This window comes from Hoplias malabaricus, chromosome 16, assembly GCF_029633855.1.
Source record: "Hoplias malabaricus isolate fHopMal1 chromosome 16, fHopMal1.hap1, whole genome shotgun sequence".
Taxonomy (NCBI): domain Eukaryota; kingdom Metazoa; phylum Chordata; class Actinopteri; order Characiformes; family Erythrinidae; genus Hoplias; species Hoplias malabaricus.
The window spans coordinates 7,087,495-7,105,256 of NC_089815.1; the positions used below are offsets into that span (position 1 = coordinate 7,087,495).

At 39.0% G+C, this 17,762-nt stretch overlaps 2 protein-coding genes across 3 annotated transcripts in view; both read right to left on the reverse strand.

Moving 5' to 3' along the window:
- Positions 1–327: 327 nt before the first annotated feature.
- On the reverse strand, positions 328–4,748 carry sinhcafl (SIN3-HDAC complex associated factor, like). The gene is made up of 6 exons (XM_066647778.1): positions 4,649–4,748; positions 2,840–2,979; positions 2,581–2,680; positions 2,381–2,495; positions 2,132–2,282; positions 328–2,037 (listed from the first exon to the last, which is right to left on the reverse strand). The coding sequence occupies exons 2-6, from the start codon at positions 2,965–2,967 to the stop codon at positions 1,857–1,859; spliced, it is 675 nt and encodes a 224-aa protein (XP_066503875.1). The 5' UTR covers positions 2,968–2,979; positions 4,649–4,748; the 3' UTR covers positions 328–1,856.
- A 1,316-nt stretch (positions 4,749–6,064) lies between these two features.
- The window catches only part of dennd5a (DENN/MADD domain containing 5A), a 52,865-nt gene continuing 41,167 nt past the window's right edge, over positions 6,065–17,762 (reverse strand). For both annotated transcript variants that reach the window (XM_066647605.1, XM_066647604.1), the window contains 15 exons: positions 17,136–17,286; positions 15,935–16,028; positions 14,623–14,754; positions 13,799–13,951; positions 13,276–13,363; positions 13,074–13,158; positions 10,598–10,726; positions 10,122–10,243; positions 9,553–9,698; positions 8,951–9,069; positions 8,489–8,670; positions 8,271–8,353; positions 7,992–8,115; positions 7,726–7,894; positions 6,065–7,497 (listed from right to left, as the gene is read on the reverse strand). In XM_066647605.1, coding sequence (XP_066503702.1) covers positions 7,314–7,497; positions 7,726–7,894; positions 7,992–8,115; positions 8,271–8,353; positions 8,489–8,670; positions 8,951–9,069; positions 9,553–9,698; positions 10,122–10,243; positions 10,598–10,726; positions 13,074–13,158; positions 13,276–13,363; positions 13,799–13,951; positions 14,623–14,754; positions 15,935–16,028; positions 17,136–17,286 — 1,961 coding nt within the window. In that variant the 3' untranslated portion in view covers positions 6,065–7,313. The remainder of the gene's footprint in view (positions 7,498–7,725; positions 7,895–7,991; positions 8,116–8,270; positions 8,354–8,488; positions 8,671–8,950; positions 9,070–9,552; positions 9,699–10,121; positions 10,244–10,597; positions 10,727–13,073; positions 13,159–13,275; positions 13,364–13,798; positions 13,952–14,622; positions 14,755–15,934; positions 16,029–17,135; positions 17,287–17,762) is intronic.

Consider the following 17,762-nt stretch of genomic DNA (forward strand, 5'->3'; position numbering starts at 1 on the left):
GCAGGACATTTAAAGCAATTAAGCATCAGACCACCTGATCTATAGTAAATAACTCATCAGTAGCATATCTCCTTTTAAAATCATATGTATGCAAACTTGCGCACCTTAAAAACTAGCAGATGAACTCTAACATTAAAAGTGTGATGCAAAATTTAAAAAAAAGTCTTTATCCTATATATAGTTATAGTCCCAAATGTACCTACAACTGGGGTTTAATTTTGTTCCTCTTTGACTTTTAGTAAGACATTAACTTAAAGAACCAAAAAAAAACCCTTCCAGACAAATTTACATACAAAGTTTATTAAAGTACAAATGTGAAAATTGGATACAAAATATTCAAAACATTAGTATAAAAAGTGCACAAAAAAAAAACCTCTTTACAGCATCAATTGTACAGACAAACCTGAATAAATAGTATAAATTAGAAAAGACAAATTAATTTTGCGATATCAGTTAAATCTCTCATAAGGCACATTAACATTAACTGAAAATGTACCAACTAAAGTTTCCCTGAACCGTACTGACTTTGTGTATTATTAGCTTTCTTTTATTCTGAAAAAAAATCAGACAACTTAATTTTGGTCAACATCACTATTGACTCAGTATTGCTGTTGAGTTCAAACATTCACGCTTCCCAATAAAAATACAATGAAAGACTCAATGGCTGTAAATAGCATGCTGTCATCAGTTATTCATTTGTGAATTCCATTGTACCACTCCTTTGAACGATAAATTACCTGAACAAAACTTAACGAAGAAAAGCTAACGTGCTTTGCTTAGTGACAAAATGTTTCACCTTTTGAACAGAAAAGCTAGTCTGGATCATGATGCTATAACAGATTATGAAATTTCAGTTTAATCACATTTTATACATGCATCATGTGAAATGCATACCATGACCTGAGGCCAAAAATATACTGACAGCCTGCAACAGCAGAATCATTGGTGTTAAGGTCTGTGTAGTGAAACAACGACTAGTATTAAAAAAATAATAATAAATAAATAAAAACCTACAGTAGTAATAAACCCAACAGAATGTGTTTAATGTTGAGCAACTATAACCATACCATTATACCATGAAATTACAGGCTTATTTTGAATTTCATGATATAAAATTTGAAAAATATTGTATGCATCGTTTTTTTTGGATGTATTTGATGGTAAAGCCTTTTAGATTGCAGATGACTGCTTTTGGATCCTGCCTCTTATGAGCAATAAATTAGACTCTACCTACGAATGAAAGATTAACGGATGCACGTGTAATGAACAAAAAACAACTGTATTCACATTGTGAATACCCAAAAACCCATTCAGACATTACCAACACAGGTCAGGCAGGCACACTATACCCCAATTACTTAAAATTTTAACCATTTCCTTAACACAGAGTCCCGTTTGACACACAAACATGGCATTTCATGAACATTTATAATAACTCCATTTACACTTAGGAATCTAGGAGCCAGAAAGTAGGCTTTTGGTGCACTGGTATTGAAAATAAAAAAATAATTACAAAGACTACAATATTCAAAATAAAAAGATATTTTACAGTGCCAAGAACGTATAAAAAAATACCTGTATTACACGTCTTAAGCCATTTAACCCGATTTTGATCCTATGAATATAATGCCCATACTCATTATTTTGCTCCCTTTTTTCTTAAAAAATAATAATAATAATAAAAATAAAATAACAAAAGCCATCTCACAAAAAACATTACTAACAAATCAAAGCAGGGAATATAACCAAACGTAATTTTACACAGTGAATTAATGTGAGTATTGATATTTAAGTCTGCCACTGGAGACAAAGCTAGGAAGCCTCAATGAGAGACTGGAGGAGGTGCAGTAAATTGGTCACCAGGTCTCCTTTATATCCTCTGGGAGAGGAGAGGGCAGCGTGTTGGAGCTCTGAGAGTCTGAGGTGGATGCCAGGGCTGCTTGCTCTCTGGTGCTGCAGCAGGGCTTGAAAAGTCGAGGATCTATAATGACCTCACCAAAACGCCCTTTATAGATGATACCACAACAAACTTTCTGCCTGCAATTAAACAGGAGTTACGTACGTTATTTCTTTACATTCATTAATATTCAACAAAAATATACTTGCATATTCTAATCACTAAGCACATTACCTTTTCCAGTAGGACGGGTCAAGGAACGAGAAGCCAGGTGGGTTTGGACGCCTCTGTTTAGTCTCAATGTCTGAGCCATCATCAGAATGGTTACTATGGCTGGGAGACTGAGAGGGAGACATGCTGGATGTAGTGCTGTGGGCATCTGAATCTGAAGTGCACATTTAAAAAAAAAGAAAAGTGTCAATGCTGCAATGCTTTGAGCCAAAATACGCGAGTGGTCCATTCATTCATTAAAAAAACACTCACTTTGTCTTTTAAATTTATGCAGCCTCTTCAGCTTGCTTTTCTTTTTTCCATCAATATTTTTCACTTTCTTGGGCTTTGCCAACTTAAAGCCAGGTCCTGCTCTAGCATCCACAACCTAAACAAAACAACACAAATAATGAAAGTAGGAAAAAACATCTGTTATAGTTGTGGCAGGCTAAGAGAACTAAATGTTAACATACATGGTTCCAGTTCTTCTTGGATCCAAGCGGCAATTTTTTCCATCTTTTTACTAATAGTACACAGGCATTGCAGATGTCCCCAACTCTGTCTTCAGATAAACTGGTAACACAGAACAGGCAGCAGTTAGAAAACAACGTTGGTACATTCTGATTTATTTTTTAATATAAGAATAAATGAAGACATTTCAGTAAACAACTCAAAACTGTAGGACACTAAGCGCCCTTCTGAACGCACTGCAGAAATAAATAGTTTTCTCACCCAAAACAGAGTCTGAAGTTTTCCTCATATCTGCTGCTGTCTGTAAACCGGGAGCTGGATGACTTGGTTTTACAGATGCAGCATCCCTCATGACTGCGATAAATCTTGGATTTATGAAACCCAAACATTTCTTGTTGCTTCTGTAAGTGAAGGACAATACAAATTATTCCTTCCCATTAACTCCTGGCTTTGTTTTCAGCAGATTGTGAAGTGGACAATAACTACTTTGTGAATTGTATTGTGTTCTCTACATCGTTGCTGACACACGTCTGGAGCAAAACATCAAAAAAACGTGTTCATGGTGGCTTTTCCTACAAAATCTCACGCGCCAGTGGCACTGACCTACTTTTTTTTATCCTTCACAACAGCTGCTTAACAATAATACTGACGCTTTCAAAAACAACGTTAACAGCCATTGTAAGTATTTTTCAACAGCTGAGGCTAAAAAGGTATTTATATGGGTAATAAAGTTCATTCTCGAACCAATCGTGTCTAGCTAAAACAATAAGCAGAAAGTCGTTTTACGACATTTAAAACATCTATTTTCTAATTCATATAATTCAAAAATGTGCATTATTTTACCATTCAAACTTTTCAGTGGATCACATTATGATCCTTATTAATTTCAACATGTGCTGCTGGAGATTTGTATAGAGTTTGAGTGGAAAATAAAGTGTTCAATTCAGATGTTTTAACCAAAAAGCTTATTTTTTTGCTTTTTGGTCAATAAAAAAATGTAGTAATAATAATAAAACGCGAAATTCACACGAGTTACATCTATAGACATTACTTCCACAACATTTGCTCTATACTGCATTACGAGTGTAAGATTTAACGTAAAAAGTATATTTAAAAACATTAAGAAATGAATGTAATATGAAGAACATTTCCTCCTTGGTCTCTACACAAAGCCATTGTTAGCGGTTAGTTACAGTTAACAATGAAAACGTTCAAGAAACGTTAAACAGCAGGACGCGCCAAAACAGGTAGTGATAACGTAACTAGTTATTGGGTCAAGCAGCATGTTTTAGCTGGAGGTGGAGCTGTAAAACCGAAAGTAGCGCAACTTTAAAAGATTTCAAGAGACAGGAGTACGAATTTGTGCACGTTTATAGAGTCTAACAAGCTGTAAAGACCCGAATTCACTAGCTAACTTTCCGAGAGAGAAGGGCTTCAGGTTAAAGCGCGCGCATCTTCCGCGCAAACCTGCCCGTTCCTACGGAGCTACCACGGCAGCCGTTAATTCACAATGAGCAAAAACAACGTTAAAATCAACTAATGTAAATCCACGTTACAACCGCAGCGCCGTTGTTTCTGCTCATTAAGCAACTTAAAACTCCGTGTACATGAGGTGAATAAACGCGGCAACCTGACGGCCAATGTGTTTTTGTGCCGAGAGAAGCCCCGAGACAAAAAGGGGTGGGAGGTAGTCTTTATTTTATATCACTTTTTACACCAAATTCTTCTCCAAACTTAATTACACCGCTTTTTACGGACACGTTGAATGCCATACGGACATCCCAAGGCTCATACAGACGAAGTCCGTTTGGCTTTATTCAAACTTTCGCCCATGGAGAGCGCCAAATCTCCCTCTCTCACGGGGTAGCTTTTGTTAGGTGTAGCTTAGCTGCTAACACGCTGCCATGCCACGCTCCACAGACGCGCTCCATTGTTGAATGTAAATAACCGCGCCACGCATGGGAATTAAATCGGTCTTCCTCCCGCAAAACCCCGCACACAGCCCGGTCGCGGAGCGTTAATGTCACCGTCTTTAAATACGAGTTACAGAAACAATAACAAAGAACTTACCGTTGGAAACTTTGAATTCCGTTCGTTTTACACCTCTACACTGCGCATGTCTCCTTGCAGCCGCACTCAGATGAATGGAGGAGTAACATCAGTGCACAAATACTGGCGCAAAATGGAGCAGGAAATCCATATAAGGAGTGGAGCGCCACGGTTTGAACTGAATTCCAACCAATCAAAGAAGTCTCTGCGCCGTTTTAAGAAAGTTGCATTTTGGGAGTTGTAGTCGATAAACAAATCTGAGCAGCGTGTAATTCTGTTCTCATGCGGTTAAAAGAGTGGAGTTGAGCCAAGAAACCACAAACTAGCGAGTTTTAATCAGCTGCGATAAGTATTTTGAGTCAACAAATGTTTTATTCGAAGTTTTTATTTGAGTCCAAAAAGGATCAGAGTATTTTTTTTGTTCCCTCGTGAAATCTTTTTTGGCTACTTTTATATAGTGTATTATAGTATATTGTGTGTGCTTTGGATTTGCTTCCTCAGTATATTGTATGAAACGCAGCCAGGCCAGTGAAGTCATATATATATAAAACTGGTCTGTTTAGAAGACTATAAAATGTGATGGGACTCGTGCAACAGCGCACTGCTCCGCCCCCGTGTTTGTTTTGCTGCCCACGGTAAAGAGCGCGAAAGAAGAGCAGGCTGCAGACAGACGGGAGTTAAACGGGAATTTCACTTGTTTTACGGCTTCAGTAGTAAACACATAAGATGTAAACAGAAACGTCAAGAATAGTTTTGACTATTAATAATTCTATAGACAGAATTGTCCAAAATGACAGGTGCTAGACCTCTGAAATATGTATTTAATCTAAAATCCACCCCAAAAGAAAGCTACTTAATAGGGGTATCCACAAAGCAGGATTTCTAAATTAGCAACACAAGTCTCAAGTCAAATGTGTCTAGTTAACTCATAAATCATGTTTTTTTATACAGGACTTCTCAGTCAGAATGTTCTTATTAGTATCCGGCTTTGTGGAACATCCTCTGATGTATGGGACAAAATAAAACATTGAATTATTATTATTTTATGTATTAACTCAACATTGCAGCTGAAAAATAACCTATAGCAACTCCCAGCATTTTAATAAAGGCATATTTCCAAGTTTGGGGCATGTCAGAAATAAAATGGTTGTGGTGGCTTCTTCTAGAAGATTGTAAAATTTTGAGCTCATTAGCAGTGGTTTTGCTTGTTAACTGTACAGTTAAATCTTGTATATATTTTGTGTACAATATTGTGCACATATTTTGTGCAATTTTGGCAGATAATGTAAGCTAGCCAGTGATCCTAACGGTAAACACGTAATGTGTCCTAGTATAAGCAGCCATGAATTGCTCAAAGCTATGTATTGTATTTGTTGTTGTGGCTGTTGTTTCTTTACTCAGAACATTTATAACGACTCATAACATCAGCATGGAATTATGATTTTTAATACATTTTATACACTGTACACTTTTGCTCACTTATTTAACACTACACAATTTTATCTATAAATGTATCAAGAAACAAACAATGCTCATGCCAACTGTGTCTAGAGTGGTGGCGTAGGCGACCGCAAATCTTAATGGTATTGGCACATGAATGACAAACTCAAGTGCGCTCCTGTCATCCAGACTACAATATGCTACACTTTAGAACAGTTGGAAAGTTGGAAATCTCTAGTTTATCAGTGTATTCTAAATCTTTTAAATAAATGGTGGGTTGTTGGAGATTGCATAGCAGAAACATACGGGTTGATTTTGGGGGTGGGGACATGGAGGCCAACAAACACTCAGTCTTGCTGTTAGCAAAGGCCTATGTGCAGACTTGAGGGATTAAACAGGCAAGGAATGTAGCATTGCATCTAAGCTAAGATGAATAGTTCTCTAGAGGTATTCATGGGGGTTCATGGCTATAAGAGTGGGCAATATTGGAAAATTGTTTAAACAAGTTTTAGACAGAAATGTGAATAGTTTTTTCTTTCTCATTCATAAAATACATTTGTGCATCATTATACAAGACCTACCATCCATTATTTTGGGTCATATTCTAACTTCTGTATGTGCTAATGGAGATTTGCATACTACTTTTGGGGAATGACAAGGTCCCCTGCCAATGTTTAAAAACAACAGCTTATTTATTCCTTTTTTGTTTTTTAATTAAAACATGAAGATCCCATGAGTTATACTTATAAAGCATACTTCTACATCATTTGCTTTGAACTCTGCATTTTGACGGTATGGATTAGATAGAACACAGAGCAAGCAACTTGACAAACATATCAAAATAATACTGTTCTTCTTTGAAAATATATTACCAGTTTTTTTCTTCCTTGTTCTCCTTTTAAATATAGCCATTGTCAGCAGTTCACAATAACAATGAAAATATTGAGCTTTCAATAAAACGGTATAGCACAGGTGGGTGTTTTTTAACCTTTTGTGAAAAGTATGGATCATAATACAAAACATATTTTAAATGTCTAACAGCAACATCGTCAAGGATAAAAATAATGACACATTTTGAAAAGGCTCATTGCACTTAATATATGGCAAACATGACAGTAGCTTTAATGTAAGCCAGGTTTAGTCCTTTGTTCAAGTCTCTCCGTGTAAAAAAGTAAAACAGTTCCTGGTCCCCGCTCATCTGCCTGGGTTAGGTCCTTTGTCTCCTTCGGGGCGTGGAGGGCAGGGTCTATATTCCAATCCCTTTGACTAGAGAGGCCTCCAATGTAATGTTAAATTCTTGCAAAGTCTGTAGCACTCTGATCAAAGAATTTACCAAAGAATGGTCTTTAAGTAGTGCTGTGTCCTCGTACATCTGTGCTGTGATTGGACTGTCGGCCAGAAGGGCTATCCAGTGATGCAGCAGGTGATCCCTGATGGAGATAAAATACAAATATGTAGGTTTTTACAGTGTCTGCATGATTAAAACAGAAAGGTATTGAGAATCATATGCTTTACTTTTATTATTTAACTGTCATTGCTGTTTGCTCACCAACATGCAAAAACTGACCACAAGCACCTTCCTGGTAGTTCAACTCTGCCAGTGTACAGTTGTACAGATGTGACAAGCAGAGATTAGCTTGAAAAACAACTCGACTTACCTGGCTCCAAGGCATACAAGCATCTGGAACTTTCCATCTTTGCCAATGTTTCTAGGTGTGCTGCTGATGGCACGCATGAATCTGCAGAAATGGCGCACCCTCGTCTGATAGTTCTCGTCCTGTGTCACTTGGCTCTGCTCCGCACTCTCAAAGTAAACCTGTGCTTTTTCTGAGAGGACAAGAAAATATGAACTATATTATGAACTTCATTTACAATAATGGATAAATCAAATGTAACATGGACTAATAATAAATACTTTATTTACCCAGAAAATCCCAAATGAATACATTCTTGAAGAGGCGTGGAGACTTGAAGCCATGCTGAAAAACTTGCTCCAAGGCCCAAACCAGACCATATTCTCCACAGAGCAGGAGAGTCAGACTCCCCCTCTGAAATCAGACAAAGGGATATAAAATACTGGTCACTAACCAACTGTGAAGGGCAGGGATCTTTAGCTCTATAATGCTGTACAACACAGTTTGTTATTTCATGGCTAAATATCCAGAATTGAAAAACCCTGCAACAAAGTTATTTGACACCTTACCTCTTTCTCTGGCTTATGGAAGTGCTTCACAATGCCGTTGATTGCCTCTCCTACTCCCTCCTGGATCTGACCTGTGTTCAGCTCTAGTAAAGACACAAAATAAAATTTCTATTTCTATTTCAAAATAGAAAATGTATTTTAATTTGCAATTTCAATATATAAATAAATAGAAATGGTCTTCTCCTTTTGGCTGTTAGTAACTTAATAAAGGTACTTACTTGGTTTACTATTTGGTGAGATTGTGACGAACCGCCGCATCATCCCTGGGGATTGCTGCATGGGTGGCGTACGACACATTCTGTCTTCATTCTCTGTGCTGGCAGTCACCAGCTCTCCCACCAAAATCCTCTCTAAACTGCCATCATCCACCCCTTTTCCCAGCCAGCGACCACATGGAAACCTAGACATATGCAGCACACACCTGTAGCTTCCGATCGCAAATGACCAATGCATATGTACATTTGAGAATTAAAAATATATATTTTGCATGTGTGTGAAAGGGTAAAATGTTAAAAAATGATGGGATGTATATAATATCCTGCAGTATCTTGTAAGAACACTAAAGTCAGAACTAAATTTACTGAGTGGAATGGGATTTTTGTCAACACTGTGCCAACAGTTGTAGGTGGAGCTGGAATAGGTCAGTCATTGGGATGACAAAAGCCATTCATTATACTCACTTATAAGTGTGACCTGTGATCCCATTTCGGACCATGACGTACTCCACCAGCCACTTGGCATACAGTCCTGAGTTATCGTGGCCCATCTGCACTGTGGTCAGCTTGCCCAGGTTCTGGCACTGAGAAGACACAGTAAAATAGTACTAGGCAATGGCCTCAGACACAAGACTAATATCCATCATTCAACACAACTTTACTGCAAATATCCAGTCCTCAAATCTAAACAAGTTCTCCCAAACTATGTACATGTTTATACTGAATATTTTTCAAATCACATTTTTAAAGAAGTGGATTAAAGAAACCCAATTTTGTAGTGTCACACAGCCTTTTAGTTGAGAGCTATTATATATACTAAATAGTTATATCACTCTTATTTAGGACAATCAACTATTGCTGGTACTTGGTACTTGTAACTTGTTAATAATAATTATAATATAAATATAATGATAATAATATTTTGAAAAATAAGTTAGGCTTAACATCAGCATGAATCTATGACACGGTCATCTTTATCACTAGGAGAGAATGAGGTCCATGCTGTGACTGTAAAATGATTTCACAGACCATTGATCTAAAATAAAATGCTTAGTGTTGTTACTCACTTCAAATGTAATTTCCAAAGTGTTCTTAGGCACTTGGAGAACTCCGGTCTCAGCCAGTTCCCCAGAGACGCATACCCAGGGGTTGGCTGTGAACATGGAGCCACCCAATTTCTTGCTTGGTATGATCACTACATGATATGGAATCACTGCAATAGCAAGAAAGACAGATGAGAACTATGGAAGTAGGTCTGGACTCCTATTTTTTTGTCCTCTGTCATGCACATGTGTATTTGGTCCTGGATGACTGTGAATTCTTTTTGAAATACATATTCTGTTATTAATACGTAGCACAACCCCTCTGCTGCAGCAACAAGTTCTTGGAAGATATCTGTGAGAATTTGATTGCATTCAGCCATGAGAACATTAGTGAAGTCAGGCTCTGCTGGACGCTGGATTAGAGCCACAGGTTCTGGACTGAACTCCAACACTTTCAGTTCTCCACGGCCCATTTCTGGAGAGCTTTATATCCCTCTAACCCTGAGGCACTGAGTGTTGTGACGTTAAGGTTATGTGCAGCTGCTCTAGCTGCTCTATGCACATTTGTGAATACAGTGTAAATTGTTACTCACTGATTGTGGTGAAGACATTGGTGAAACAGAAGTAGTCCACAGCATTGAAAGAGAGGAGGTGATAAAGAAACTGCTCCTTCTCATCATCACAACGCAGAAAAGCATAGCGCTTGTAGAGTTTCCTATAGAAAATTAAATAGATGTTATTTTTGAAATTTGAGATGATCCCCACAGAATGAGTTTGTGCTGAAATCTGGCGTGCCGGAGATACTCTTTCAAGTGGAGAGAGATGCTACTATCAACGTGACCCAGTTTGCCCTGCAACTCTCATCAATAATAAAACAATTTTCATTTTTAATGGCAGACTGCATTCAAAGATTTGAATCCTTCCGATATGTTCATTCATTATAGATACTTGTCTCGCTCGCATAATTTCAATGAAAATGGAATTGATATTAAAATATCATCAGTCCAAACAAAAATCAAAAAAACTCTTGTGCTAGTGCTTAGGGATTCATACTGAAATTGTTTCTTACTTGGTGAGCTCGTGGTCAGACAGAAGCTGCTTGAGGTGTCTGGACAGCAGCTTCTTCTCCATGGACAGTCGCACCCAGGCCCTGGCCTTCCCCACATCCGTCTTAATCTCACTAATGTTCTGAATGTGCCTGTGAAAAGCAAGAGTGGTCAACTCACACTGCCAAACAAGACTTCTTATATGTCAAGTGCACCATTCAGTAAGAAATTTCCAAAAGATTTTTAGTACTTGAATCTGAATCTCTAGCACAGTGGTTCATAGCCCCCCTGGGACTCCCTGTCTGACACATCTGAAATATTCCATGCCTGGACCGACTGATCCAGTTCATCAGATGATTCTCAACCTTTGAATTAGATGACGATAACGAGATAAACACTATATGGTCAAACATTTGTAGACACCTGCTCACCACATGCTTCTTAATGTATTTAAATAATTAATTGCCAGAGAGTTGTACAAGCAGTTGGACATTAAGTGTCCTTATGTTAATCTTATGTCTGGTGAAGATGATAACAAATAAAGCTCTCAATATCAACAGAGTTATTTCCTGATGAGTTTTGTTCATTCATTCATTATCTGTAACCGCTTATCCAATTCAGGGTCGCAGTGGGTCCAGAGTCTACCTGGAATCATTGGGCGCAAGGCGGGAATACACCCTAGAGGGGGCGCCAGTCCTTCACAGGGCAACACAGACACACTCACTCACACCTACGGACACTTTTGAGTCGCTACCAACGTGTATTTTTGGACTGTGGGAGGAAACCAGAGCACCCGGAGGAAACCCACGCGGACACAGGGAGAACACACCAACTCCTCACAGACAGTCACCCGGAGCGGGAATCGAACCCACAACCTCCGGGCCCCTGGAGCTGTGTGACTGCGACACTACCTGCTGCGCCACCGTGCCACCTGAGGTTTATAATCACTCAAATTTATTTTTAACTTAAAAATACATAAAATGTTCATTTAACTCATTAAATTTATTTAAAAAACCTTAATAAAACTACAGTTTCCACTAAGTTAGGTACACTACTGTTATGCAAAGATGTTGTCTCAATCACAAGAATACATAAACACGTGCTGGGAGTATCTCCCAGGCCTCTTGTCATACATTCCTCTACTGGGGTGGCCGTTAGAGAAGAAGCTCCAGTAGAGAAAAGGAGGGCAGCAGGAGGAGCATCTCTGGGCCCAGACTCCCTACTGCATCAGCCAGCCTGCTGTCATCGCTCAGAGCCAATATCATGGCAGCCCTGTCCAGACACATTCCCTTCCACTCCAGCTCTGCCACTGAGCACTGTCTGCTTCTCTCTCTAAGTGCTGCCCCTCCCCCTCAGGCTCTTATGAAATAACCCCATTTCTCCACAGACACCCCCTGCACACTTCACAACAACCACTTTCTCCACCCTCACAGCTACCATATCTAAACCAGCATGAACGGGTGAAGAGGAGGATACACGTGGAGCCACATAGGTCAAGATTTTAAAAAAGGATTCCTCTCTTAATACAGACCATGTGAGCTAATTCTTCTAGCAGAATGTGATGGTCAAACAGATAATCATTGCTGACAATAATGAACCTCAGAGATACATACTGTCTCCTCCCATCCACTTTAACATCATCAGCACTCTCACAGACTCCTATCAGGACCTCGGTCAGGTGAATATATAGCAGTTACCACACCCTGCTGACCCCGCTGAAGACAGGTGTGTTGTGTGCATGCTGAGTGTTACTATGGAGGGTATATTTCATAGCACAGCTGCATGCTCAGGGCTTCTAGCGCTCTGCTGTCTCACCAGAGGGCTCGGCAGGGGTCTTCTGCTAATTAGACTGGAAGTAATGTGGCGACATGCACACACAACACCACTCTCTCCATCTTCTTCACGCAATGTACTCAGACCCAATTGTGTCGCAGATGAGTCTGCACTACTAACATGCCGACAGTCTGGGTAAAATTCAACATTAGACTCGAGTTAAAATTGCAGTACTGAAATACAAATAGCGGTGGAGTGACATCTGACCAGTCAGCACTGGAACAACATAACAAACGGCATCACGTCTGTTTCTCTTAGTTACTAATATTAAATGTCAATGAACATTAACCCAACCCTTGAAATGTAAGTTATAAATAACTGTAATATTTTTAATTTTTAAATATATGCATTAATAATGCCAACCTGTTTCCAAATGGGGCATGTTAAAAAACAAACTTTTTATTACTGGCCACAAGATGGCAGTAATTGCTACTTGTAAAATTGTGATTAAGTATCTACCCAAAGAACTTGAGTCAATGCACAATTTAAAAACACAAAGAATACTATATGTATAAATGTACTTGAGTAACTAGTTTTAATCTGTGGACACTTCACTACCAAACATGACATAGCAGCCACTGATATCAACCAACAATGATCGAAAATTCTGTATTGGTATTTGTGTATTACATTACTTGAGGTGAGCATAAGATGTCTATAACTGACCTCATGTCCTGAATGAGAGAGATCTTGAGAGGAGGCATGGCACAGCCAGCATCTGATTTCCGTCTTTCTGTGTCATGAATGATACCTAAGAAACAAAAGAAAAATAGGCTGAAGGACAGACCTCAAAATATAAAATCTACTCAGTGCAGCAACCATAAAGGATCATAATATGTCTGCTACAGAAAGGAAGGTCTTCTCTTACCAGGGGGGCCTAAGCCAGCAGGTGTCGCATCCCTCTTCTCTTTACTCTCCTGATAATGCAGCAAGTGTGACCACAAGGCTGATTTTCCCTGTGAGGGTGACGAAAACACAAGCTTAGACAGATACACTGATGCCAAAGTTTTCAGAAATCTATAAATGCTTTGTAACTACGTGAAAATTTGTCTTCGTTCGGCATAATATTTATTGAGGTCAGCTACTCATTTTGAGTGATAAGCTCTGGCTCAAAAACACCACACTTATCCCAAAGATATTGAACGGGACTCCAAAGAACACACATCCACTGCTCCACCACCCAGTGTTAAGAATCAGAATCACTAGGCAAAAGGCAGGAACAAACAGTCCGTCACAGGGCACCATACATGTCCAGTCATCCACCTAGAGATACATGTGAATTGCCCATCCACCTAAAAACGTGATTTTGTATTGTTTGGTGGGAACCCACACAGACACAGGTACGTAGAAAGTAACAAAGGTGTGTTTATGAGTGTACATGCTACTCGTACCTGTTTGACCTGCAGGCCATGGCTCCATATCCTCTCCAGCAGATCACAGAGGCTGGCAATAAGTGTGTTCTCCTCCACTCCTGTGATGCTGACCTCCCCGTGGCCCAGCTCCACTGCCTCCCTGCCCATCTTCTCCACCAGCATTCGCTTAGTCTGAGTATAACAGTAGGCGAAGGTTATATGATGACATTGCCTTAAGGTAAGAGAGGCAGGCTTGGGAATGAAAGGTCATTGGTTTGATCCTCAGGACCATCAGGAGAAATGAGGGTGAAATAGTTGTGTTTTCTCATCTCTCAACCCCCATCGCTCTTTAGTGTGTGTGTGTGTTCAATATCATAGAGGGGTTAAATGCAGAGATTCCCATCATCCTTCTTTACATCCTTATTACTGCATTATATGCTGCTGTAGTGGATACATTTTGTCCTGCAGACTTTTTCATCCATTTGTTGCTGGATCCTCTGTATCTTGTGATCTTTAAGAAGTGGAATAACATGTTTTGCAACTTGTAAACTAACACTGCTGAGAACTGAACTGACCTCACAAGTCTGGCAATCACCAAAATACACCACAATAACAAGTTATGTGAGGATCCAGTAACACTCAGTGCCAAATAAACAAGCATCTGGTTTTAAGCCATTTCTGTGTTTGATGTTTGAACATCACATTTATTGCTAGCCTCCTTTGATTTTTAGACTTTTATATTCATAAATTATGTGTTGGTTTGAAAATGTTCAGACAGATCAGGCTCAATGATGCCGAATGAAATACCTAACATCTCCTAACATTGCAACGCTGCGTCTTCCAGTTTAATTCTGTAAACATACCTTATTCCTGCATTCCTTTAAAAGACCTTCCACAAATTTCCAGTTGGTCTGTGCGATCACAGACGGGGACAGGTTGGAAAGCTTGGGCTGGCGTATGGTGGTTCCCAGGTTCCTGGCCTCCTGGATGTACTTCTGTAATCAGAGATTGCAAATGTAAAAGGATAGTGGCTGCTGAGAACAGTTAGAGGTGCTCTAAATGGTGCTGGATAAGCAGTTACATCCACAAGGATCTACAAGACGCCACTGTGAATATCGAATGTCTAGAATTTTTCCTTTAGGTGAATAATTCCTGCTTTTTTCAAAATATTTTCTAACAAGTTTAAATGGACAGGATGCATGGGGATGTATAAACTGCACACCAGCTCAGACTGCAGTCAGATATCTAATGTAAGGGATTGAATCAACTTCTCACAACAAGCACAGCCACTATCTTCATGTTTTACCAGTTCCACAGATGTGAAAAATAAATGTAATATGTAATGCATTTCCTCGTGCAATGTTTCACTGATGTTACTGGTCCAATGAGTATGGTTATTGGACTGTTCTACTTTATTAGTGGTGAGTACACCAGTGTAAATTCATAGCAATTTTGTTGACATGGAAATTTAATAAATGGTTATCACCAGTTTTGTACAGAATAGTGTCATGGCCAAACTCCTACTCTTCAGAAAACTAATTATCAAATTAGAGATTATTGAGCTTTTCTAAATAAAGAGGACTTTACTACCCCATTCACTGGTTTCTACATCTAAGATAAATGGCCAACTAGTGATAAAGGAAATGCAGGATTCAAAAGCCTTCGTTTACAAATGTGAAACTGGACAACAGAGTAGAGGCTAAAGCAAGGAAAGCTTCAGAATTATGTTGGGTTCATGGCAGGATCTCTCAGACCATACTCAGCACATACCGCATCCACCTTCACAGACTTTATACACGGCCTGAAGGATTGTGAGAACCAGTAGTAGTCCAGAGCCACCAGCAGCTGGAGCTCAGGAAACAGACACTCCAGATGCTAACAGTATGGTATGTGAATATATGAGTATGTGTGTTTTGTGTGTGTGTGAGAAAGAGAGAACATTTAAAAGAAAAAAAATCATGCAAGAAAGGAAAAAAAGAGGTAAAGGAAAAAAGTGGAGAAAACAAACAAACAATTAATCTTGGACAAGGTGAAACAAACATTAAACTAAACAGAGAGAAACATACTTAGAAGGGCACAAAGAGTGAGAAAGCAACATGCAGAAACAAGCTGAAGTAAAGCAGATAGAGTGGATAAATAAAGCTAACAGGGTGACAGAAGTGTTGAGGTGCTTGCCTCTCTCTGATCATTGTCCAGGTAGAGGTGCTCAGCATGCTGCTTCTGTCTGTCCCTCCTTCTCCACTGTGCTGGAGCACTACGTTTAGCCCATCTAAGACAGGGAAAAAAGAGTAATAAGCAAGGTAAAGATGTGTGTTGTCACGCCCTTGTCCTGTCTGTTTTCACAAGGTTATGTTCGTTTCCCAGGTTATGTTGCTACCCAGTCTGTCTGTCTGTCTGTCTCCGGTGTTCACCTTTGTATTGTTTTTTATCCAGTTGTTTCATTTCCAATGTCATAGTCGTATCGCTCCCTTCAGTCTGTCTGTTCCTCGTTTTGTCCCGTCTGTTCCTCGCTTCGTTTCCTCTGTCATTGTCTTGTTTCACCGGCGTCATTGAATCTCAAGTCTGTCTGTTTCTGCTTTTCCTTGTTTTGTTTTTGCTTAAGTCTCTGTTTTGTTATATTTTGTTAATAAAGTTACTGTGTTTTAGCGTGTGCGTGTGCATCCGCATCCGTCAGTCCGCCCTCCGCAACCCTGACATGTGTGATCTCTTCTAGGGGTCAAAAACTCATCATGATTTATTTGAATTATTTCAATAAGCAAGAAACTGTTAACAAGTGTGATACGGGCAAAATAAAATATGCTTGTTGGTTTGAATTATTATTATTTTAAAAATCCAAGAGTCTTTTATATTTATATTATATAGTGCTGAATTTAAAGTGTAGAATTGACCATTTTCAAAAGTGTTAAATACTACTCTGACAGACCTCTGCAGAATAAACATGCAGTAATAGCAACAACAGCAAAAATAAGTCAAAATGTCTGCAAAGTCCAAATGGTGCAAAGGCATATGCTAAAGAATTTTTCCTTTCTTTTTTTGTGTGCTCAAGTCCGCAGTGAACAGCCAGATTTAGTCTGTTTTTGAATGAAATATTTCAATTGTACTCTTCTGTGTTGTCCTTTCCTGTATTTAGCTTAACCTTATAGTCCATTAACACTAGTGTTAACAATGCTACTATGTAGCCTAAGCAAAAGAAAGTCAGAAGACTTGTTAGAATCTTGCAAATGGGCAATTGATAATATATATTTTGAAATTACAATATCAATGAGGTTGAATCAGTGCTGTTGTATTACAAAGCACTAATCCATTCTGGACACCTGTATTTTGTACCTTAATTCATTAAATAAACTGTGCAATGGCTTTGACCGGTCATTCTCACTTGTTGCTGGTGGGTCCCGTAGAGAGCACATCTGACTGTAGGCGGGGAAAGAAACCTTGCTCATAGCGTCCCTGACCAATCTTCATGTCCAGCAGGTGTGGGTGCAGAGCCGTGTGGTCAATCTTAGACAGCCGCATCTCGATGGCCTTTTCTGAGGGGTCAGGGAGCAAGAAAAGTGTTCAAAACATTTAGAAAGTAGAAGAGCTTTGGCTGAATGTGCAAGTCTTACATCATCTACTGTGTGATGTGTGAGTCACTGAGAGTGATAAAAGTGAAAAAAGACCATTAAGCCATCAGATTTTCACCCACACACCATGCTATGAGTAAGCATTACACAACACACCGCCTCCACTAATCACTGATCAAAGGCTATTTGCAGAAGCCATGACCATGTGGGTTTAGCTTGTTAACATTGTCTTTTTTCATCAGCGATTAGTATATAAAATTCCCACAATGCATTATTCAAATCCAGCAAATCTTATACCTTAAAAGCTACATTAAAAGCCAAGAGACCTCCTTAAGAATATTATTAATAATACAGAGACACTACAGTATATTACAGATAAGGACTAAAATTAAGCTTTTCCTCCTTATTGATGGACTTAACATTTCAAGCTAAAGGCTAAT

Coding starts and splice junctions, on each gene's coding strand:
- sinhcafl (XM_066647778.1), bottom strand. CDS start 2,967: ATGTTTGGGTTTCATAAATCCAAGATTTATCGCAGTCATGAGGGATGC. Junction 2,681..2,839: donor AACTTCAGACTCTGTTTTGG/GTGAGAAAACTA, acceptor CTGTGTTACCAG/TTTATCTGAAGACAGAGTTG. Junction 2,038..2,131: donor GACCCGTCCTACTGGAAAAG/GTAATGTGCTTA, acceptor GTTTAATTGCAG/GCAGAAAGTTTGTTGTGGTA.